Below are 26,149 nucleotides of genomic sequence, written 5' to 3' on the forward strand. Positions count from 1 at the left end.
ACATAAAGAAGAAAAAATAAAATTCACTTATGACCCGTCCCCTACCCAGAGATAGTACTCTTATCATTTTGTTGTGTTTTCTTCCATTCAAATAAAAAATTAAGATCATACCATATATGCAGTTTTATATCTTCATTCTCACTTAATCTTATATAATATTATGAGCTTTTTAATGTAAATTTATATTATCAAGATAATTATTTCAATGGCTACATATTTCAGCTTATGAATGATTATTTAATCTTTTCCCTCTCTACAGGAAAATGCTCCTCCTACTGTGCCCTCATCAGCATTATTATTTTAACAATTTCCCAGTTAAAATATGGTATTCTTTTGTTATGTTTATTTGATTCTTAGTTTGTTTGAATAATTTTTGTTGTTTGCTGTTTGCTTTTCTTCTTTTCTGCTTTCATACCGTTGGCTCATTTTTCTATTAGTGTGAAGATTTTTTTCTCACTGAGGTATAAAAACTCTCTTTATATTAATGATACTCACTCTTTTTCCATCAAAAACTTACAAATGACTTTGTTCTGGTGTTTTGTCTCCCTTTTAACGTTATTTATGGCCCTCTCCCTCCACCACACTGAAGATTTAAATGTTTAAGTGTACACACACAGTTTTCTCTTTGCATCTCCTTTCATTTTTTAAAATATAGGATGTCCTTTCCAAACAGAAGACCTGATTAATAAATATTAAGCTATATTTTCTTCTAATCATGTGAGGGCATTTACAATGAAACAAATATTTTGAAACTCTCATCAAATATAGTTTGGAATGTGTGATGAATTACTATGCAATGAGCATAATAGAAATACCTAGCATGGTGCTGAACCCATAAACACACTCTTTCATGTGTGTTTTTGAGACTGAAATTAACCAAAACATAAATTCACATGTCATCATTTATGTAAATGGTTTTTAAAATTTCACTCTGAAAATTGCTCCCAATTATTCTGGCTTCAATGTCACTAAATAACTATGATTATATGCAGCTTTTATCTTTTCTTCACAGGAACTCCATTCTCCAACAGTGAAAGTCACTACATATCCACAGACCACAATTAGGCAATATGTAGTGCAAAATCCTGAACAGGTAAGCTATATCATGCAAACTCTTGTTCTAATCTAGTAATTCCTCAGAAGTTGATAGCTTAAACAAGAAGGGTGAGTCAGCTACTAGATTTCTAAAATCAGATTGTTGGAGTTCTTCCAGTTATAAAGTTACTTTCTGATCATTAATATTATTAACAAAGTCATCTTTAGCTCTAGACAACCATGTGCCTCAGAGATGCAACAGTTCCAAGTAGCATGGAAATTCTTGGGTTATAAAGTCTTTCTGCTTCTATAGCACCACCTTTTGTGCACTTTGAACCAAAGAAAAAAGGGACAAAGTTCTTTCATAGGCTTCATATAAAACTATCAACTGTTGCATTGGCGGTTGGAGTCTTTAGTCTATTTAGATTTGCCATTGAGATATGGGCTAGGAAGAAGAAAATGAAAAGTCAAAAGTTCAAAAGTGTCTCCATGCCTTTGTTTCCTACAGTGTGTGAACTTTTGTGCCTAGAAATGAGGTCTTTTGACAATTACATTATTATATTTTCTATAAAGATATTTAACCTTATATTATACAAACTAGGATATTATTCTCTGACTCATTTTGAGGAGAAAATTAAGAAAAACATTTTTCCCACAGTAATAAGCCTTTCTCAACACACACACACACACACACACCTTACTTTAGCTGCAACAGGAGGTTCTTCACTGTGGTTATAAGGACAAAAGTTTCACAAAGAGAAACAGTGTGCCCTGGATAATAATACTGCAATTCTTTGCTTTTCTCTTTATTTTATTTTTCTACTACTGCAGGAAACAATTCTCCTCTCTCTCAAAAATAAAATTGATCATTTGCTTCAGCTGTGGAAAACAAAGGGTTAAATTAGGGGTAACACACGTGGTACTAGTCTAGTTGAGTGGGAATTATATATTAATACTATTCTTCTGCTTGTATCTATCTCCCATCTTTCTTCTTTCTTTATTCATTTAAAAATTATCAACTCATATCTCTTTAGCTAGAGAGCTGTTAGTTGTGCACATGCGTGTGTGTGAACCTATGAGCTTACATGCTCTGTGTTGGAGGGGGTGATTGTTTTGGACATTTCCTAGAGCTTTCTTACATCTATGTAAAGTTCAAGAGAGAATGTGATTATAGTAAAGCAGCTGCTTCCTCCTTTTGCAGAATCAAGTGTTTAAGCAACAAATCTGAAAAATGTGTGTGGGGGAAGGGAGACATGAGGAAGACCTCGGAGATGAGACTGCCTCTTTCTACAACTTGGCCAATCACTTTATGCTTTCCCCTTTTTCCTCTCACTCTCTTTTTCTTCCTTTCACAAATAAACTTGGGAATATGCATACTTGAATGCATATTACACTTGACATCCCTGCCTCTCAAAGAATTAGTTCTAGATAACGCTTTTTTTTCATGATGTGAGAAGTGTTGTGTTTGCCTAAGATATATCCATGGAGAGATTTTAAATATTGAATCATTTGAATTCCAGTCTTCTTTGCAAGTGATTCTTATGTGACTTTTGATGCATTCTTATTCTTTAGTTAATGAGGAAATGGAAGAATTAATATTTATTGGATATACACTCCATGCTAGGAAATTTACATATTTTATCCCATTTAGTTCTAAAAAAGTGAGAAAACAGCAGCACAGAGAAGTTGTAATTTATTCAGTGAATTATTGTTTCCTACAGGTTTAGTGGGTTTAATAAGTTTACCCTTTCAGTTCCTATTTGCAGCACCCAGTATCCTTTGAAATACCAGACAGACCCATAAGTGGCCAACAGTAAAGTTCAGACCTCCAGAGTTTAAAAGTTCAGTTTCTCTGAGTATTCTGTGTTGCAATGGCACTTGTCCAAAATTGATACCTCCCTATAGTTGGGGGTACGTTAAATGTACCAGTGAAAGAAGCTTTTTCCCCTTCAAGGGGAAGAAAGAAAATCACTTCTCAAAACCCAGCAGATCTAGCTGTGAGGTCTTTCCTCCTGTTCCATCTCTTCAGGCTTGTTTTCCTTGCAATGGAGCAAGAGAACAAATGTAACCTGAGTTACAAGAAACAAGACAGTGATGGCTATAAAAGGAGTGACTAGGAGCAGCAGAGCCTCCTTTACCTCCCACATCCAATATATGTATGTCACAGAAAAACAAAAATAACAAGTCCACAAAATACAACAGCTAGAATTACAAAAACCCATTCATCCAAGGGTGGTGGAAGGCAAGAAGGGGAAGTGGGAAGATAAATGGCACAGGGAGAAATTCAAATCAGTCCAGTCACGGCGGCTGGCAAATGCTAGAAAAGAGCTGCAGAAAAACATGTGGTCCTTTCAGACTCACCAGTGTTTAGAATCCATACTGATGTCAGGAAAATTCTGCCTTACCTGCACTGGAGACAAAAATCCCAACTCCTGAAAATGGCAGAAGAGTAGGACGTGGAGATAACCTTCCACCCCACAAATACATCAGAAATACATCTACATGTGGAACAACCCCTAAAGAACACCTGCTGAACGTTGGCAGAAGACCTCAGACTTCCCAAAAAGCAAGAAACTCCCCACGTACCTGGGTAGGGCAAAAGAAAAAAAAGAAAAAACAGAGACAAAATAATAGGGATGGGACCTGAACCTCTGGGAGGGAGATGTGAATGAAGAAAGGTTTCCACACACTAGAAAGCCCCATTGTGGGTGGAGACTGTGGGTGGTGGAGAGGGGAAGCTTCAGAGCCACGGAGAAGAGTGCAAAACAGGGGTGAAGAGGGCAAAGCAGAGAGATCCCTTCACAGAGGATCGGTGCCAACCAGGACTCACCAGCCCCAGAGGCTTGTCTGCTCACCACCAGGGTGGGTGGGGGCTGAGAGCTGAGGCTTAGGCTTCGGAGGTCAGATCCCATGGAGAGGATGGGTTAGCTGCATGAACACAGTCAGAAGGGGGCTAGTGTGCCACAGCTGGCCTGGAGGGAGTCTGGGAAAAAGTCTGGAGCTTCCAAACAGGCAAGAGAATTTTTCTTGCCTCTTTGTTTTGTGGTGTGTGAGGAGAGGGGATACAGAATGGTGTTTAAAGGAGCTCCAGAGACAGGCGTGAGCTGCGACTATCAGCGCAGACCCCAGAGATGGGTATAGGATGCTAAGGCTGCTGCTGCAGCCACCAAGAAGCCTGTGTGCAAGCACAGGTCACTATCCACACCTCCCCTCCTGGAAGCCTCTGCAGCCTGACACTGCCAGGGTACCGTGATCGAGGGACAACTTCCCTGGGAGAACACACAGTGCACCTCAGGCAGTTGCAATGTCACTCTGGAATCTGCTGCTGCAGGCTCATCCTGCATTCCCATAACCATCGCTCCCCCTGCCTGAGTGAGTCAGAGCCCCTGAATCAGCTGCTCCTTTAACCCTGTCCTGTCTGAGCGAAGAATAGAAGCCCTCAGGCAACCTACATGAAGAGGCAGGACCAAACCCAAAGCTGAACCCCAGGAGCTGTGTGAACAAAGAAGAGAAAGGGAAATCTCTCCCAGCAGCCTCAGGAGCAACCAATTAAAAATACACAATCAATGTGATGTACCCTGCATCTATGGAATACCTGAATAGATAAAGAATCATCACAAATTGAGGAGGTGGACTTGGGGGGAGAAATATGTATATTTTTTCCCTTTTTCTCTTTTTGTGAGTGTGTATATGTATGCTTATGTGTGTGATTTTTGTCTGTATAGCTTTGCTTTTACCATTTGTCTTAGGGTTCTGTCTGTCTGGTTTTTTTTTGTTTGTTTGTTTTCTTTACTATAGTTTTTAGCACTTGTTATCATTGGTGGATTTGTTTTTTAGTTTGGTTGCTCTCTTCTTTATTATTTAAATTTTTTAAAAAATTATTTTTTATTTTAATAACTATTTTATTTATTTTATCTTTTTCTTTCTTTCTTTTGTTCTTCCATTTATCCTGAGCTGTGGATAACAGGTTCTTGGTGCTCTGGCCAATCGTCAGGGCTGTGCCTCTGAGGAGGGAGGGGCAAGTTCAGGACATTGCTCCACCTGAGACCACCCAACTCCATGTAATATCAAAGGGCAAATATGTTCCAGAGATCTCCATGTCAACATCAACACCCAACTCCACATAACGACCAGCAAGCTACAGTGCTGGACACCCTATGCCAAACAACTAGCAAGACAGGAACACAACCTCACCCATTAACATAGACGCTGCCTAAAATCATAATAAGGTCAAAGACACTCCAAAACACACCACCAGACGTGGACTTACCCACCAGAAAGACAGGATCCAGCCTCATCCACTAGAACACAGGCACGCATCCCATCCCCCAGGAAGCCTACACAACCCACTGAACCAACCTAAGCCACTTAGGGCAGACACCAAAAACAACAGGAACAATGAACCTGCAGCCTGCTAAAAGTAGACCCCAAACACAGTAAGTTAAGCAAAATGAGAAGACAGAGAAACACAGCAGATGAAGGAGCAAGGCAAAAACAAATCAGACCTAACAAATGGAGAGGAAGTAGGCAGTCTACCTGAAAAAGAATTCAGAATGATAGTAAAGATGATCCAAAATCTTGGAAATAGAATGGAGAAAATACAATAAACATTTAACAAGGACTTAGAAGAACTAAAGAGCAAACAAACAATAATGAACAACACAATAAATGAATTAAAAATTCTCTAGAAGGGATCAATAGCAGAATAACTGAGGCAGAAGCAGGGATAAGTGACCTGGAAGATAAAAGAGTGGAATTAAATACTGTAGAGCAGAATAAACAAAAAAGAATGAAAAGAATTGAGGACAGTCTCAGAGACCTCTGGGACAACATCAAATGCACCAACATTCAAATTATAGGGGTCCCAGAAGAAGAAGAGAAAAAGAAAGGGACTGAGAAAATATTTGAAGAGATTATAGTTGAAAACTTCCCTAATATCAGAAAGGAAATAGTCAATCAAGTCCAGGAAGTACAGAGGGTCCCATAAAGGATAAATCCAAGGAGAAAGACACTAAGACACATATTCATCAACCTATCAAAAACTAAATACAAAGAAAAAGTATTAAAAGCAGCAAGGGAAAAAACAACAAATAACATACAAGGGAATCCCCATAAGGTTAACAGCTGATATTTCAGTGGAAACTCTGCAAACCAGAAGGGAGTGGCAGGACATATTTAAAGTGATGAAAGGGGAAAAAAAAATACAACCAAGATTACTCTACCCAGCAAGGATCACATTCGGATTTGAAGGAGAAATTAAAACCTTTAAAGACAAGCAAAAGCTAAGGGAATTCAGCACCACCAAACCAACGTTACAAGAAATGCTATAGGAACTTCTCTAGGCAGGAAACACAAGAGAAGGAAAAGATCTACAATAATAATCCCAAAAGAATTAAGAAAACGGTAATAGGAACATACATATTGATAATTACCTTCAATGTAAATGGATTAAATGCTCCAACCAAAAGACATAGACTGGCTGAATGGATACAAAAACAAGACCTGTATATATGCTGTGTACCAGAGATGCACTTCAGATCTGGGGATGCATACAGACTGAAAGTGAGGGGATAGAAAAAGATAATCCAAGCAAATGGAAATCAAAAGAAAGCTGGAGTAGCAATTCTTATATCGGACAAAATAGACTTTAAAACAGACTATTACAAGACAGAAAGGACACTACATAATGATCAAGGGATCAATCCAAGAGGAAGATATAACAATTGTAAATATTTATTTACCCAACATAGGAGCACCTCAGTACATAAGGCAAATACTAAAAGGGGAAATCTACAGTAACACAGTCATAATAGGGGACTTTAACACCCCACTTTCACCAATGGACAGATCATCCAAAATAAAAATAAGGAAACACAAGCTTTAAATGATACATTAAACAAGATGGACTTAACTGATATTTATAGAACAACAGAATACACATTCTTCTCAAGTGCTCATGGAACATTCTCCAGGTAGATCATATCTTGGGTCACAAATGAAGCCTTGGTAAATTAAAGAAATTGAAATCATATCAAATATCTTTTCTGACCACAATGCTATGAGACTAGATATCAGTTACAGGAAAAAAATCTGTAAAAAATACAAACACAATGGGGCTAAACAATACACTACTAAATAACCAAGAGATCACTGAAGAAATCAAAAAGTACCTAGAAACAAATGACAATGAGAACACGACGACCCAAAACCTATGGGATGCAGCAAATGCAGTTATAAGAGGAAAGTTTTTAGCATTACAATCCTACTTTAAGAAACAAGAAACATCTCAAATAAACAACCTAACCTTACAACTAAAACAATTATAGAAAGAGGAAGAAAAAAACCCCAAATATAACAGAAGGGAAGAAATCATAACAGCTGGTTCTTTGAGAAGATAAAATTGATAAACCATTTGCCAGACTCATCAGGAAAAAAAGGGAGAAGACTCAAATCAATAGAATTAGAAACAAAAAAGGAGAAGTAACAACTGACATTGCAGGAATACAAAGGATCATGAGAGATTACTAAAAGCAACTGTATGCCAATGAAATGGACAACCTGGAAGAAATGAGCAAATTCTTAGAAAGGTATAACCCTCTAAGACTGAACCAGGAAGGAATTGAAAATATGAACAGAGCAAGCACAAGTAATGAAATTGAAATGGTGATTAAAAATCTTCCAATAAAAAAAAGCTCAGGACCAGATGTCTTCACAGACGAATTCTATCTAACATTTCAAGAAGAGTTAACACCTATCCTCAAACTCTTCCAAAATAGAGCAGAGGGAGGAACACGCGCAAACTCATTCTATGAGGCCATCATCACCCTGATACCAAAGACATACAAAGATGTCACAAAGAAAGAAAACTACAGGCCAATGTCACTGAGGAATATAGATGCCAAAATTCTCAACAAAATACTAGTAAACAGAATCCAGCAGCACTATAAATGGATCATACACCATGATCAAGTGGGATTTATTCCAGGAATGCAAGGATTTTCAATACACGCCAATCAATCAATGTGATACACCATATTAACAAATTGAAGGAGAAAAACCATATTATCATCTCAATCGATACAGAGAAAGTTTTCAACAAAATTCAATACCCATTTACGATAAAAATCCTGCAGAAAGTAGGAATAGAGGGAACTTTCCCCAACATAATAAAGACCATATATGACAAACCCACAGCCAACATCATCCTCAATGGTGAAAAACTGAAACCGTTTCCACAAATATCAGGAACAAGACAAGGTTGCCCACTCTCACCACTCTTATTCAACGTAGTTTTGGAAGTTCTAGCCACAGCAATCAGAGAAGAAAAAGAAATAAAAGGAATCCAAATTGGAAAAGAAGTAAAGCTGTCACTGTTTGCAGATGACATGATATTATACATACAGAATCCTAAAGATCCTACCAGAAAACTACTAGAGCTAATCAATGAATTTGGTAAAGTAACAGGATACAAAATTAATGCACAGAAAACTCTTGCATTCCAATACACTAATGGTGAAATATCTGAGAGTGAAATTAAGAAAACACTCCCATTTACCATTGCAAGAAAAAGAATAAAATATCTAGGAATAAACCTACCTAAGGAGACAAAAGACCTGTATACAGAAAACATTAAGACACTGATGAAAGAAATTAAAGATGATACAAATAGATGGAGAGATATACCATGTTCTTGGATTGGAAGAATCAACATTGTGAAAATGACTCTACTACCCAAAGCAATCTACAGATTCAATGCAATTCCTGACAAACTACCAATGGCATTTTTCACAGAACTACAACAAAATTTTTCACAATTTATATGGAAACACAAAATACCCCGAATAGCCAATGCAATCTTGAGAAAGAGAAACGGAGCTGGAGGAATCAGTCTCCCTGACATCACACTATACTACAAAGCTACAGTAATCAAGACAGTATTGTACTGGCACAAAAACAGAAATATAGATCAATAGAACAGGATAGAAAGCCCAGAGATAAACCCACACACATATGGCCACCTTATCTTTGATAAAGGAGGCAAGAATATACAGTGGAGAAAAGACAGCCTCTTCAATAAGTGGTGCTGGGAAAATTGGACAGGTACATGTAAAATTATGAAGTTAGAACATTCCCTAACAGCATAGACAAAAATAAACTCAAAATGAATTAAAGACCTAAATGTAAGGTCAGACACTATCAAACTGTTAGAGGAAAACATAGGCAGAACACTCTATGACATAAATCACAGCAAGATCCTTTTTGGCCCACCTCCTAGAGAAATGGAAATAAAAACAAAAATAAACAAATGGGATCTAATGAAACTTAAAAGCTTTTGCACACCAAAGAAACAAATAAGATGAAAAGACAACCCTCAGAATGGGAGAAAATATTTGCAAATGAAGCAACTGAAAAAGGATTAATCTCCAAAATTTACAAGCATCTCAAGCAGCTCAATATCAAAAAAACAAACAACCCAATCCAAAAATGGGCAGAAGACCTAAGTAGACATTTATCTAAAGAAGATATACAGATTGTGAACAAACACATGAAAGAATGCTCAACATCATTAATCATTAGAGAAATGCAAATCAAAACTACAATGAGATATCATCTCTCACCATTCAGAATGGCCATCATCAAAAAATCTACAAACAATAAAGTCTGGAGAGGGTGTGGAGAATAGGGAACCCTCTTGCACTGTTGGTGGGAATGTAAATTGATACAGCCACTATGGCTAACAGTATGGAGGTTCCTTGAAAAACTAAAAATAGAACTACCATATGACCCAGCAATCCCACTACTGGGCATATACCCTGAGAAAAGCATAATTCAAGAAGCGTCATGTACCACAATGTTCATTGCATCTCTATTTACAATAGTCAGGACATGGAAGCAACCTAAGCGTCCATCAACAGATGAATGGATAAAGATGTGGTCCATATATACAATGGAATATTATTCAGCCATAAAAATAAATGGAATTGAGTTATTTGTAGTGAGGTGGATGGACCTAGAGTCTGTCAAACAGAGTGAAGTAAGTCAGAAAGAGAAAAACAAATACCATATCCTAACACATATATATGGAATGAAAAAAGAAAGAAAAATGGGGTTCCCTGGTGGCGCAGTGGTTGAGAGTCCACCTGCCAATGCAGGGGACACGGGTTTGTGCCCTGGTCCAGGAAGATCCCACATGCCGCAGAGCGGCTGGGCCAGTGAGTCATGGCCGCTGAGCCTGCGCGTCCGGAAACTGTGTTCTGCAACGGGAGAGGCCACAACGGTGAGAGGCCTGCATACCTCAAAAAAAAAAAAAAAAAAAAAAGAAAGAAAAATGGTCATCAAGAACTTAGGGGCAGGACAGGAATAAAGACTCAGACCTACTAGAGAATGGACTTGAGGCCATGGGGAGGGGGCATGTTAAGCTGAGAGAAACAGAGTGGTATGGACTTACATACATTACCAAATATAAAATAGATAGCTAGTGGGAAGCAGCTGCATGGCCCAGGGAGATCAGCTCTCTGCTTTGTGACCACCTAGAGGGATGCAATATGGAGGGTGGGAGGGAGGGAGACGCAAGAGGGAAGAGATTTGGAGATATATGTATATGTATAGCTGATTCACTTTGTTATAAAGTAGAAGCTAACACACCATTGTAAAGCAATTATACTCCAATAAAGATGTTAAACAAAAAATTCCCGATTTCTCAGAAAGAGGAGAATATGCACAGGGCCCTTGGCTTAGTTGGTGTTTCCTTGCCTGGTGGGGGAAGTGAACAAGGAAAAGAGCTACCATGGCGCCCCTCCAATCCTGCCCATCCCCTCTTGAAGGCAGGCGACTCAGTGGCCTGCAGCAGCTTTCAGTTCGGCAGGACATGGGTGAGGTGAGGGGAATTTCTCTGCAGAATTTGAGCCACTCAGGGCAGATTGCAGGTAGACCATCTTGTGGAAGAATCTGTTGCTTAAGAAAACCACCAATGGGAAGAGGTTCAATTGGAAAATGTGCTGATAATGAATAAAGGAAAGAGGATAGAGAAGAGGCAGCCACTGACAATGTAGGAGGACTGCATTGTTGTGAGGAAAGACAAGGGCAAACCAAATGCAAAGTAGTAAGGCCAATCCTTTCTATGTTTTACAACTGCTGGTGAATTTCAATTCCTTAATTGAACCAATGATATTCGATGCAGTATAGTGAGTAGAGAAGAGACATGTGCAGGAGATTAACCAGCTGATCAACAAGATGGATGAGGAAGAGACTCATAAACATCCCCTGGAGAAGAAAAAGAGCTTGCAGCAAAAGGTTGAAGAGCATGTCAGCAATTATTTTGCTGAAACTAATGAATGGGTGAGCCTTCCTGCTTGATACCTCAGATGCCAGATCAGCTATATCCTGTAACCAGATTGTGTTTACAACTTTGCTAAGCACAAACAGGGGGAGCACCCAAAGAACACTGAAAATTGACATGAGGAAGAATTCTAGCCACAACCAAACATCCCCAGGAATTGATGGTTCACTAAAATTTGGCCCACTGCTGACTGAAGCACAGGAATAAACACTCGATAAAACAAGAGGAGACAACCAGGATACTCCACCATTCCAAGCGCAACACTGAAAATTTCTACTAACAATATGTGGTTCACTGTCTTGCTTCCTCTCTATACTCTGGGCTCTCCTCTGAGCCAGGACACTGCTTGCCCTTCTTCAACACTGCTCCTCTCTCTTTTGTTGACTTTGACCATCTAGCTTTGAGATGGTACAAATTCCCCAGATGGAGTCTTTGATTCTCCTGGCAAGGTCCTGCAGAAAAGTTTTGACACTGTCCGCCATCTCTTCACTGCCCAAACTATCAACTACACAAAGGAGAGAGAAATGTCCCCAAATCTTGCACCATGAAGGACCCGGCAGGTTTGCTGCCACATCTTTGGCTCCAGGCCCACTGCAGGCCGGCTCAGCTCCTCCACGCCCCTCCGTGTCCGGCCGCCCACTATCACCTATCAGTGAATTTTTATTGATTACCCACTATGCACCAAAAATTACCCCAAGAACTGGAGATAGAGTAGTGAACAAAGCAAGGTCCCAACCTTCTTGGAACTGAAGTTCTTAATTGGCCCCAAACCATTCGGTTACAAAACAGCAGAGTTGGAACTGAAATTGAACAATGCAGATATGGAAGAGGAACATTTGCGAATTAAAGACGATTGATGATGTAGGTGAATTAGGATCCAGAGACCCACCCACATACCACTTCTCTCCCCCATCCTCCCCAGCTAGAGTGTAATCACAACAAAAGCAGAGAAATCAGAAGTATGTATGCAAGTACATAACATATTTGTAACACTGAGCCTGCCTCATTATGGTTGTGCTCAATTGCAAAGAAGTAAATAGTTTCTCAGGGAGAAGATGCAGCAGAGGGTTAAAGAAAAATGATCACTTTAACTTTAACATTTTCAGCTTTTAACTCTACATTATTGAGGGATAAAACAAATTTCAATCCCCATGCTTTGTAAACAAAAATAATCTAACTGGTTTTGCAGAGCAGCTTGAAAATCCTGTCCAGTTACATTTTATTTATCTAAGTATATGCCTTTTTGTTTGTTCTTTTAAATTCCCTCAGGAGAAGATTCTGGCTAAATTACAGTATTTATAATAAGCTGAGCCTCCTAAATGGCAACTTTATCCTCTTTCACCTTCCAGTTTGTCTAATCTTTACATCTTCTCCTTGTAATTAAACTGATCCCAATCAACTTCTCTCATGATATCCTTCTAACTCTGGTCAGCCTTTTTATTTTTGGTTGTTCCTGATCTTCCTTATTTTCCATTTATTGTCATTTTAGTCAAGGGATTTATGCATTCTGGTATATAACTTGACTCAGAAATGGGGAGATATTTTTATTCCATCAGTAGATATAATCCAATTTATATTAATCATTTTAATTAATTTTCCACTTGCAGAGCTCCTACTTTGGGAAGGGCACTCTACAGCCTTCAAATTGGAAAATAAAAGGAAATAAGACGTGGTTCCCAAACCAAAGAAACTTACACTTCCTCTCAGGAAGGGGAATAAGATATGTCCACAAACAGCTATATAAAATATATGGTGAGGTGTATGATAGATGCCATAAGAGAAATACAGATGAAGTCTTACTGAAGTTCAGAGGCTGGAGATAACACATTTGTTTGGGAAATCAGAGACGGACTTATTGTGGTATTTAAGGAAATATTACAATGAACATCGTTACTGGTACTATTTTACTAATGTGGAAACAAACCTTAAATAAGTGTGACTTGCTTAGGTCTTCTGACTAAATGTGTCACTATCTTTTCTGACAGTTATTCTGGGGGTAATTTTGACAAGTTTGGATAACCTATATTGGATTTGGGGTTAAAAGAAAAGTCAGATATTACTTAAGCTTTTCAGTTTGAGATACTGGGAACATGGTAGCCCAATTAAAAGGAGTAAGAAGTAGGGGAGAGGAGAAGCTGGCTTGGGAAAGGGGGAGACTGTGAGACCTGTTTGAACTAGTAGCCTTTGAGACACATGGCAGGGAAGATGCCCAACAGGCAGTTAAAAAGTGACTTGAGGAAGGTCACATTTGTGATAGGGACATAGGAGTTATTCCTCTTCAAGTTATCTTTGTAGCTGTGGGAATGAGTGAGATCACTGAGGGATAATGGAAGGGGTTGTGGTCAGAACCTAAAATGCCTACTCTAAAGGAACAGAAGGAAGGACCCACTTTCACAGGTAGAGGAGCTGTCAGAGAGGGATGTGAACGCAGACTAACTGAAGCAAATAGAGAAAGGGGGTGGTCAACCATCTCAAATGGCGAAAGGGCCAAGGAGGATGAGGTTTGAAAATAGAGTGTGACCATTAAGAAAGCAATGGTGATGTTTGAGAGAGCAGTTGTGGTATACATACGGAGGCAAAATCCAGATGCAAAAAGTTAATGGGTGACTGGATCAAGAAGTGGAGGAAATAAGTGAGGATTACTCTCCTAAAAAGAATAGTGGTCAAAGGAGGAGAGAGGGATAGTAGCACAGAATCTTGGAGATCTGAGAGATTTATAGGCAGAGGGAAATAACTAATAGTAAGGAAAAGTTAAGATGCAGCAGAGAAAGGGAAGAAAGGGGACACAATTCTTGAAAAGTCAAGAGTGGATAGGATTCCAGGTACAGACAGAGAAGTGACTTCCAGATAAAAGAGGTATGTTATTCCATAATGAGTGGAAGGAGCAGAAACTGAGGAGATTTTTGAGGTGGGGAGGAAAATGGAGGAATCTCATTGGACAGATTATATTGGTTTTCTCAGTAAGTAGAAGGTGAATGAACAAACATGAGCATGGGGCTTTCAGGAAAAAAAAAAAAAAAAAGATTTGTAAACGTAGTTATAGAGAACTTGGTGAATACAAGTATGACCATGAATGTCGGAGGGCCTCTTAAAGTTGGATAACTTGAATTCACACTGAGCCACATCAGCAAATCTTTTTTAAAAAAATGCTCTCCAACAAGGTTTCATGGCCTGGGAACAGTAAGGTGGATACTGGGGATTATGTACTTTGTTAGATGTGAGAACTACTCCCAGAGGTTCTAAAAGTAACAATTAAATTATAAGATCAGCCATCTTTGAAAACACCTGTTAATTTTTAGGGTGGGTCTGGCACCAATTCCAATGTACAGGTAGAAAAATAAAATAAACTACCAAATAGTGAAACTGTTTAGCAACTCATTTGTTAGAAATCTAAAACTTTTGATTAATTTTGCTGACCTGTTTTATGCAGAGTGATCTATTCATATTAATATTTGGTTTTACTTTCTTATAGATTTGGGGAAAATAATAGTTCCCTAAATTTAGAAGTTTTTCTTTCAGTAGATCATTTAAAATAAGTCCAACACACAGTTTAGGGAGAATTAATACTCTTAGCACCTAAGTCCTTTTTCTTCTTAAAAAATAATAATGTTTCAGCATCTATAGTGAATTTTAGTTCATAGAGAAGAAAATTTCATGCTTTTGTTATTTTTCACCCTATTAGAAGATGCTTATATCCTTATATAAAAGTTCATATCGGGCTTCCCTGGTGGTGCAGTGGTTGAGAATCTGCCTGCTAATGCAGGGGACATGGGTTCAAGCCCTGGTCTGGGACGATCCCACATGCTGCGGAGCAACTAGGCCCGTGAGCCACAACTACTGAGCCTGCGCATCTGGAGCCTGTGCTCCGCAACAAGAGAGGCCGTGATAGTGAGAGAGAGGCCCATGCACCGCGATGAAGAGTGGCCCCTGCTTGCCACAATTAGAGAAAGCCCTCGCAAAGAAACGAAGACCCAACACAGAAAAAATAATAATAATAATAATAATAAACTCCTACCCCCAATATCTTAAAAAAAAGTTCATATCATCCCTTCTCATCCAATCATCTGTTCACTATGGGGTATTCAAGATGGATAAAGTCCCTGCCCTCAACAAGCTTACTTTTGTGTATTTTTAACTCAATATCCTAGAAAAGTTCTAACAAGAGTCTCATAAATTATTTTAAAATCAGTATTGATTTTAAATATTATATTACTGTATTATTCAAAACCAATGCCTTTTATACATTAACATGACAGATTAAAGGTACTTTAACATATATATTTTGCTTGGTATAAAGTACGCTGCATTACTATCCCTATGATAAATGAACTGAGCCTCAGAGAAGGTAAATGAATTACCTAAGTTTCCACAGCATGTAGGTGATAGAGGCAGAACTGAATACAGGTTTTATTAACCCAGAAATTCTTTCTATTATACCTATTTCCACTAATTTTAATAGTCAAATCCAATAGATTCATAGTAGTTCAAATCCAATCTACTTTGTAATTCTCACTTGTTGACCTCCCTGAAGCATTTATACCTTCACTCACCTTCCTATTGCTTCATAAAAATTTCTCTTCTCTTGACTGTATGACATTTTTTCTCTTATGATTCTCATATGTCTGAAGATTTGTAGTTCTGTCTTTGATCATCATATGCCTTTTCAGCAATTGCATGGTTTTAACTAGAACTTCTAAGCATATGATTCTGAAATCTAGAACAATAGCCATGAAATCCCCACTTAGTTCCAGACATATGTTTTCAACTGTGTGCTGTAAAAGAGTTCTTTTGCTAGTTATTTGCAATAAGTTAATACATGTTTAAGGGATTACTATGCAGTAAATACTTTGCTAAGTGTTATGAGGAATAAAAACATGAATCTGACCTAGTTTCTTACCAGGAGCACAGAAAACTCCATGGGTTGCCACTTTTACTGTTTTAGTTTTTGAGCCCATTTACCATATAGTAGATTCCTCAGGTTCAAGATCTCAGAGTCTTCTTTGAAAAGTGCTGTCCTTGATGATTTAGGATAATTTTCTAACTGCTCTCCTCACCTGTATTCTTTCCATTCCCCAATTAATCTTCCTGAAGTAGACTTATGTTCAAATCACAGCCCCGTTTAAGAGCATTCAAAGGCATCTCACTGCTTGCAGAACCAAGCTCCATCTGCCAAGTATGCCCCCTACATATAACTACACTTTTCCAACCTTGGTGTCTTGACTTTGTTTCCTTCACTTCAAATACCATTTTATTTCACCTCCTTATATTCAAAGCCCACCTTTACCTTCTCTTAAATGCTACCTGATCCAGGTAACCTATCCAAGCACTGCCAATGGAACTCGGTTTTTCTTCTTCTGAATTCCATCCCATAAGTTATTTCTCTGTACTTTTTATTGGCCCTTGCCTCTTTCTCCCTTGTATTATAGGTATTTGTGCTCATATATCATCTAGACTAGGGATTAGCACACTTTTCCTGTAAAGGGCAATATAGTAAATATTTTAGGCTTTGTTGGCCACATGGGGTCTTGGTCTTCTTTCTTCTTACTTATAGCCCTTTAGAAATATAGGGTCTTGGTCTTCCTTCTTTTTACTTACAATCCTTTTAAAATATAAATACCATTCTTAGCTTGAGAACATTATAAGTATAGGCTGCTGGTTATAGTTTGAACCCTGATCAATATTCAATGCTCCTAGTAATAATCTAACTTTGATTCATGCCTTATAATACTTAGCAAAGTATATTGTGCATAGTAAGCTCTTAAATGTGAGTTACATGAATGTAAACATGTGTTACATGTATTACCAAAGAGGCTTTTTTTACAAAAACAAACACAAAATAGTTTCTAGGGGAATTTTAAAATATATATCCATCTTTAGATTTGGCAATTCATCAGCTAGTCAAAATGAATCACTTATATGTTTGTTTTACTGAAGTATCCCAGGAACATTAAGATAAAGCACCCTTTATCCAAACTTGAATACAAGAAGTGTATACTTTGGGTTCAAGAGTGTCTTGCCTTCTCAACAACCAGTGTTTTAGTCCAGTTGTTCTAACAGTTTTTACAATAGCAGACTACAAAAATGCTATCATATTTTGTTGGTTTTGAAATGGTCCTAAGCACATAAACTGGTAATAGGTTTAGCCAATCCCCTTCTCTACTGTTCCCTTGCATTACAAAAATAAATGAATGCAATTTTTGGTTTGTAACAAAATAACCCCTACTCCCCCTATACAAGTGAAAAGTCATATGAAAACCAAAAGAAAGGAGAGGAGTATAGTACACAGTACATTTATTTTGGACTCCTGGTCTGATTCTTATTAGCCCTTCCTGGTTTCTTTCAGATCTTGGATATGTCACCACCCATTATTTCATTGGTGACAACTTCTAAGCACTTGGATAATCCTACATCAATTTAGTTGATTATATGGAGATACAGTGGCTCTTAAAGCCTCTACTCTGTTCTGAGTATTCAAAACATACTTTGTACTGAGAGCCTTAGCTTTGATTGTAATCACAAGTAGAAATTGTACACTTCAAGGGAACCCAAATTGAGTTCCAAGAAAAAAAATCTTTAATACAGTTCTACCTACTTTATGGCTCAGTGGTGCTGAATTATGTTTATTTTGCATTTCTCTAATAATATTTTGGTATAGAAAGTAACCTGCCAGTGAACCCAGTTTACATGAGGTTGACCTCATGCCTGTCTACCTCAGAGGAAACTTATCTTGCTTTAGGAAAAGAAAAAAAATATTTCCCACTCTTTTCCAATTTCCCCAAAACACTGTTAGGCCTAGTAAAATGTAGTGGGAGATACAGTTTGTTCTGTTTGAGAAAATGGACTATTTTTATTACTATATCCTTATATCTCTCAGAACCTTATTGGGATGTCATTCCACTTCCCTCCTAAAGTCTGCCACTACCTCAGAGTTTATTGGAGAATGCATATTTGCTTAAGTTCAGATTCCTCTAAAAAGGTAACTTTCAAAGCAAAACACAGTCTTTACTGTCTTTATAGGAACCACTGTTGCCATTCCTAAGAGGAGGCCATTTCTTTCCAGGAAATAATGTTATTTATGAAAAAACCATGAGAAAAGTGGAGAAGCTAAATACAGATCAGGTAAGTGAAATTTGTTTTAAGGCTTATTTTATAAGTGAATACTTTTGAACTATGAATATTTTAATAGAGCTAAAATGGCCTTCAGTTGTCAAGTGCTAGGCAAGCTGGCTATGTCATAATGATACCTCATTATATCTACAGCCCTTTGTATCATCCTTAACTCTTTCATTTCCATTTCCTCATTTGAAGTATTATTGTCTCCATTTTACTGAAAGGGAAACAAATAAAGATGTGTCCAGTCACGGGGAAAATTAATGGTAGAATCTGAACTTAATATAGATATCTCAATGTTTTGTATGTTTCTTTTAAACAAGGCTCACAAAAACCATAATTTAAAACTTTGCGGGACACCTCGCACGCAACTTTGTCTTGCACGCCTTAAGAGTGCAAGCGAGTCTTACCATTGGGCAATCTACCCGTCTTTCTTCTGCAACGCCCTCCTTTCTCCCTCCCTCATTGGGCGGGGCAGCAGTGAAGGGGCGGGGCCTAGGACAGGCTTGTGGCGCGCTGCTCCCTCCTCCTTACCCCCCCTCCCTGTCCGGTCCGGGTTCGCTTGCCTCGTCAGCGTCCGCGTTTTTCCTGCCCCCCCCCAACCCCCCCGGACAGGACCCCCTTGAGCTCGTCCCTCGGCTGCCACCATGAGCGACCAAGATCACTCCATGGATGAAATGACAGCTGTGGTGAAGATTGAAAAAGGAGTTGGTGGTAATAATGGGGGCAATGGTAATGGTGGTGGTGCCTTTTCTCAGGCTCAAAGCAGCAGCACAGGCAGTAGCAGCAGCGGTGGAGGAGGAGGAGGGCAGGAATCCCAGCCATCCCTTTTGGCCCTGCTGGCAGCAACTTGCAGCAGAATTGAGTCACCCAATGAAAACAGCAACAACTCCCAGGGCCCAAACCAGTCAGGGGGCACAGGTGAGCTTGACCTCACAGCCACACAACTTTCCCTGGGTGCCAATGGCTGTCAGATCATCTCTTCCTCCTCTGGGGCTACCCCTACCTCGAAGGAACAGAGTGGCAGCAGTACCAATGGCAACAATGGCAGTGAGTCTTCCAAGAATCGCACGGTCTCTGGTGGGCAGTATGTTGTGGCTGCCACCTCCAACCTACAGAACCAGCAAGTCCTGACAGGACTGCCTGGAGTGATGCCTAACATTCAGTATCAAGTAATCCCACAGTTCCAGACCGTTGATGGGCAACAGCTGCAATTTGCTGCCACTGACGCCCAAGTGCAGCAGGATGGTTCAGGTCAGATACAGATCATACCAGGTGCAAACCAACAGATCATCACAAATCGAGGAAGTGGAGGCAACATCATTGCTGCTATGCCAAACCTACTCCAGCAGGCTGTCCCCCTCCAAGGCCTGGCTAATAATGTACTCTCAGGACAGACTTAGTATGTGACCGATGTACCAGTGGCTCTGAATGGGAATATTACCTTGCTACCTGTCAACAGCGATTCTGTAGCTACCTTGACTCCTAGCTCTCAGGCAGTCACGATCAGCAGCTCTGGATCCCAGGAGAGTGGCTCACAGCCTGTCACCTCAGGTACTTCCATCAGTTCTGCCAGTTTGGTATCATCACAAGCCAGTTCCAGCTCCTTTTTCACCAATGCCAATAGCTACTCAACAACTACTACCACCAGCAACATGGGAATTATGAACTTTACCACCAGCGGATCAGCAGGGACCAACTCTCAAAGCCAGATACCACAGAGGGTCAGTGGGCTGCAGGGATCTGATGCTCTGAACATCCAGCAGAACCAGACATCTGGATGCTCACTGCAAGCAAGTCAACAAAAAGAGGGAGAGCAAAACCAGCAGACGCAGCAACAACAACAAATTCTTATCCAGCCTCAACTAGTTTAGTTCAAGGGGGACAGGCCCTCCAGGCCCTCCAAACAGCCCCACTGTCAGGGCAGACCTTTACAACTCAAGCTATCTCCCAGGAAACCCTCCAGAACCTTCAGCTTCAGGCAGTTCCAAACTCTGGCCCTATCATCATCTGGACACCAACAGTGGGTCCCAATGGACAGGTCAATTGGCAGACTCTTCAGCTGCAGAACCTCCAAGTTCAGAACCCACAGGCCCAGACAATCACCTTGGCCCCAATGCAGTGTGTTTCCTTGGGGCAGACCAGCAGCAGCAGTACCACCCTTACACCTATTGCCTCAGCTGCCTCCATCCCTGCCGGCACAGTCACTGTGAATGCTGCTCAACTCTCCTCCATGCCTGGCCTCCAGACCATTAACCTCAGTGCATTGGGTGGTTCAGGAATCCAGGTGCACCAGCTTCCAAGCCTGCCCTTGGCTATAGCAAATGCCTCAGGTGATCATGGAGCTCAGCTTGGCCTCCATGGGGCTGGTAGTGATGGAATACATGATGACCCAACAGGAGGAGAGGAAGGAGAGAACAGCCCAGATCCCCAACCCCAAGCTGGTCGGAGGACCCAGCGGGAAGCATGCACCTGTCCCTACTGTAAAGATAGTGAAGGAAGGGGCTCTGGGGATCCTGGCAAGAAGAAACAGCACATTTGCCACATGCAAGGCTGTGGCAAAGTATATGGCAAGACCTCACACCTACGGGCACACTTGCGCTGGCATACAGGCGAGAGACCATTCATGTGTACCTGGTCATACTGTAGGAAGCGCTTCACACATTCGGACAAGTTACAGAGGCACAAACGCACACACACAGGTGAGAAGAAATTTGCCTGCCCTGAGTGTCCCAAGCGCTTCATGAGGAGTGACCACCTGTCAAAGCATATTAAGACCCACCAGAATAAGAAGGGAGGCCCAGGTGTAGCCCTGAGTGTGGGCACTTTGCCCCTGGACAGTGGGGCTGGTTCAGAAGGCAGCGGCACTGCCACCCCTTCAGCCCTCATTACCACCAACATGGTAGCCATGGAGGCCATCTGTCCGGAGGGTATTGCCCGTCTTGCCAACAGTGGCATCAACATCATGCAGGTGGCAGATCTGCAGTCCATTAATAACAGTGGCAATGGCTTCTGAGATCAGGCACCCGGGGCCAGAGACATATGGGTCATACCCATCAACCCTGGGATGCAAGGTAGCATGAGTCCAAGAGACATGTGGGAGAGAGAGCCATGAGGCATTAAAAATGCATGGTGGTGGGAAGAATTGGGGGAGGGATACAAGAGAAGAGATGGGGTCCTGGTATCCACCTGTATCATCAGTACCTCCTTGAAGTGGGAAACATTAGTGAAAATTCTGTTGGTGCCACCCTTTGATGAGCATTTGTTTGACCCCAGTTTCTTAACACTTCTTACCCCAGCCTCCACTTCCTGCATTTCCCTTCTCAGCTCCCCCATGATGGATCCCCCCCCTTTCCTAAAGCCATCATGCCTTGATAAATATATATGATCATTGAAATACTTTTTAACAAAAACCAGATTCTATATTATATATATATATATATATATATATATATATATATATATATATAAAAGATATAGAGAGATGCATTTGCAGGGGTTGGCTGGGAGGAGGAAGGAGACCATTCTGTGACCAAAAGAACTTGGTCATTTTTTTTTTATATTGCCTTATTTCCTTATGGCTGAGCCTTGTTGTGACACATCAAGATTTTCTACAGATGTTGTCTTGGCTTCCCACCAGATTAAGCATTTATATGCTCTGCTTTTAGTTTATATATACATACATAATGTTTTCCTTTCTTAATTTTGTCTTTTAATTTGGGATCAGCTTCTTGCACTCCTTCCTTGACTCAACCATTTCTGTCTCCCCTTCTCTCACCTGATCACTTCATGCCTTGTTTTTGGTAGTGGTCCCTGGATGAGGCACTTCTGTCATTCTTTTAAAGTCCTTAATCCCAGCAGCAGAATAGAGAAGCCTTGAAGCTCAGGCGAATGCTTGAGGTAGCTGTGAAGAGAGTGTTCAAAATACTACTGACGCAGGCACCCTCTTGGCGCTGGAGAGTCAAAGGCACCTCTCTCTTCATTAGCTGCTCTAAGCATCAAGAATCAGAAGTCCTTCTATGGAATTGTACAAGAGACCCTTTGAAGGTTATAATCTGGGATCAGTTTATATAAACTGAAAAGATGGTCAAATAATAGGTAGGGACTTTCAATAGGAAAATGATGTGCTCAGAAGCAGAAGTGACTGAAGTAGTCCAGTTCAGGAGTTAGTGGATTATTTGGACCTTTGTACAACTGTCTTCCAAGGTAGCTCTCAGCTTTGATGTGTGGGCTTCTGAGTTCACATTCTGAAAGGAAATACACTTCCTCTTTTGAACATCCCCAGTAGTTTCTTTCCCATTATGTTATTAAGGAGCATCAGCCAATGAACCTGTTCTGGGTTTCCATTCTGCAAAACTCCAGAGCATGGACCAGTGGCAAGGCAGTGGTTCTTTGATCTTTTCCCTTAACTCTTCCTTGTGTGGTTCCTAAAGGGAAAGGAACCACACATCATCATGGGAATGATAGCCCAGAACAAAAAGAAATCTTGTCTTACCACTGTGGTTTATAGGAGAGATCAGGAAAAATCATCCTGCTTTCTCTGTGGCCTGATTGCTGAAGAGACTGATCCAAAAATTATAGCGGCAGGGAACTCTTAGTGCACTTGGCACTGAGATTTAAATGCAACCAGAGTTGTCCTCAAGGCCCAGCCATTAAAACATTGTCTCTCTCGACCTTCTGGTATCTTGTCAGAGAGCTTTTCACTGTGAGGAAGTGTGGAAATGGCTGTGTGTATGTGTGTAATCTGTTAGGTTGGGGATAGGTTTTCTGTTAGCCAATACTATAAGAGACCTGCAATAAAAAAATTACCCTAGGGCTTCCCTGGTGGTGCAGTGGTTGAGAGTCCGCCTGCCGATGCAGGGGACACGGGTTCGTGCCCCGGTCCGGGAGGATCCCACATGCCGCAGAGCGGCTGGGCCCGTGAGCCGTGGCCGCTGTGCCTGTGCGTCCGGAGACTGTGCTCCGCAGCGGGAGAGGCCACAGCGGTGAGAGGCCCGCGTACCGCAAAAAAAAAAAAAAAAAAAAAAATTACCCTAATCTGATAGAAAGTGAAGTGTTTGTGTGTGAATGTGTGTTTGTGCCTGTATATATCTGCACGCAGATGAGAAATTAATATTTGAAATTGTTGGAAAATAAATTCAGATCAAATGCCTTTCAGGCCCATTACCTAGAAATCTATCTTAAAACCTGGGTATGTTCCTGAGGTCATTTCTTTGCTTTTGCTAAATTAGTTACAATTATGAATGGGGGATATTCTACTGCACTTTTAAAAGAAGAAACTATTTTTGTGTTTGAAAGTGAAACCAACATCCAGATCTATAGCAGAGTCCTAGTTCCTTTCATGAATCTATTTACCTTGACTACAAATAGATGATGCTATAATTCTACTATATATTTTATATAAAATCTATCCAAATTAGGGTTTGGGTAAGTTTGTGTTGTTGTTTAACCTGAAATACAATAACTTAATATTCTAAAAAAAAAAAACTTTGCAATTTTATCTTAATTCATTTAATATGAAGAGAATTTTTAAATGAACACTATCTATGAACAGATCTGTAAAATACTGTATACTCTTAAAGGTCTAGAAAGCTAAAACTTGAAGTCAGTTTTTGAAATTCCATTAAGCTTAATTGAGAGACCAAGTACAGAGTACAAAACTGCAGCAGGGTGATGGTAATTCCATGGCATCTAGAGCTCCTCTCTCCCCCTTCCCTTCCATCCTTTAAGCAGAGTTGTTACTGTAACCAGCAGAGGTTTCACATTGATCTCCTCAGTGGGTACAAGCATTCCCAGCCCAGACAAATCCTGGGATTTATCTCTTGAACTATGACAGTGTATTATTTTCTTAGGGCTGTGGTAACAAAGTACCACAATCTGGGTGGCTTGAAACAACAGAAATTTATTGTCTCACAGTTCTGGAGGCCAGGACTATGAAATTGCCATGTTGAAAGGGCCATGCCCCCTCTAGAGCCTCTATAGAAGGAACTCTTCCCTGCCTATCTCCTAGTTTCTAGTGGCCTCAAGTGTTCCTCAGGTTGTAGGTGCGTAATTTTAATTCTCCATTGTGACATAGCACCCTCCCTCTGTGTCTTCACATGGTCTTCCCTCTCTGCATGTCTGTCTCTGTCCAAATTTCCTCTTTTTATGAGGACACCAGTCATGTTTGATTAGGACCCATTCTAATGACCTCATTTTAACTTGATTACCTCTGTAAAGACCCTGTTTCCAAATAAGTTCACATTCCGAAGTACTGGGAGTTAGGACTTCAATGAATCTTTTTTTTGGAGGCACAATTCAACCCAAAACAGGCAGTTAAATATTATCAAATGAATTTTGATCACAAAATCATTTTTCTCATATACAACTGAAACATTAAAATATACTAAATTCTCTTTTTTTCATTTTTCTTGGCATGAGAACATGTCTTATTTTTATGAGCATTTATGGGCAGTTGTTACCCAATTCATAGGAACTAATACATTATTACTCATTTGATACCCAGTAAAAATGAAAAAGAGTAAACTCTCAGAATCATAAATATCCAAATCTTTAAGATTCTAGTCTGCTTGGAAAACTGTATATAGTTTGAAGGGTTTCGTATAGTACATATTAAATACATATTTTCCAAAAGAACTGAAGAATATTTCTGGACATTATGATGCCAAACAGAAAAATTTCTCGAAATATTTTAGTTCTTCAAAAGTCACTTTCCTTAAACTACCAGATTATAACATCTGTCCTTTATATAACTGGACAGCTAAAACAATATCTGACACACTTTAAATAGGAAGGAATGTTTGAGACACATCATTTCATGCTGCTTCCAACTTCTTGTTTCAAAGAGAATAAACAGCTTTTCTAAATCTTGGCCCTAGAAAAAAATATTGAATATCCTGTACATTATTATTGCTATGCATCTGGAACAATTAAAGAATTCCTTTAAGAGAACATTGCTGCTACTTACTGTTAACTAGAATATTTACTTTTACAAGTCCACTTTTCTTATTAATGACTTAAATGATTTGGGAGTTTTGGAACTGCCATGGGAGGCTGCCCAAGGTAAAAGGAAGCATGCATACAACTGCTTTGACCTAGTTGAGTTTCCTCAGTGACAGAAAGACGGTGGGATGAGCTGGATAAAGCCAGAGTCTGGATGAACCTGTTTAATGTCATATGAGACTAATCCAAATAGGACTAGCTCTTAGGAGATGGGACCTGTCCAAAAAAAGAGGTATTTATAGTAGAAGGGTGGTAAAGTGGTGTCAGTTGCAAGATAATTATCCAATTCATATAAATTGTACTCTGTATATTTTTTTCTTGAGCAAAAATGGTAAGATATATGGTAAATCAGAAATGTTTGATCTTTTGTACATTAAAAACTCATCTTGTGGTATGCTTCAAAAGTATGAGAAATGTATGAATATCTTGCTTTGGAACAATGATTTTAGTAGTCAGGTGTGAGGAATGGAAACTGAAAACCTGTTAAGACTTTCGTGGTACCAATGAGTGGTTCAGATGCCAAATAGGCTCAGGAAAACCACAAGACATCCCAGATGGAGAGACTGTCAGCATTCTATTCAACTGATGCGTTAATAAGGAAAGATGATTGAGAAATGGGTTTTGTTTTATTTATTGTCCTTTCAAAGTTTTTTCTAATCTGCT

General features: G+C 39.8%; 1 protein-coding gene and 2 pseudogenes across 1 annotated transcript in view; 2 read left to right on the forward strand and 1 right to left on the reverse strand.

Moving 5' to 3' along the window:
- Nucleotides 1-26,149, forward strand: part of POF1B (POF1B actin binding protein) — a 112,891-nt gene that overhangs the window by 14,790 nt on the left and 71,952 nt on the right. Inside the window, 2 exon segments of the mRNA XM_059050178.2 lie at nt 1,013-1,093; nt 18,392-18,493. Coding sequence (XP_058906161.1) covers nt 1,013-1,093; nt 18,392-18,493 — 183 coding nt within the window.
- LOC131748900 (etoposide-induced protein 2.4 homolog pseudogene) lies at nt 10,869-11,871 on the reverse strand (annotated as a pseudogene).
- Nucleotides 19,048-21,500, forward strand: LOC131748895 (transcription factor Sp1 pseudogene; annotated as a pseudogene).

Source organism: Kogia breviceps, chromosome X, assembly GCF_026419965.1.
Source record: "Kogia breviceps isolate mKogBre1 chromosome X, mKogBre1 haplotype 1, whole genome shotgun sequence".
In the NCBI taxonomy this organism is placed as follows: Eukaryota; Metazoa; Chordata; class Mammalia; order Artiodactyla; family Physeteridae; genus Kogia; species Kogia breviceps.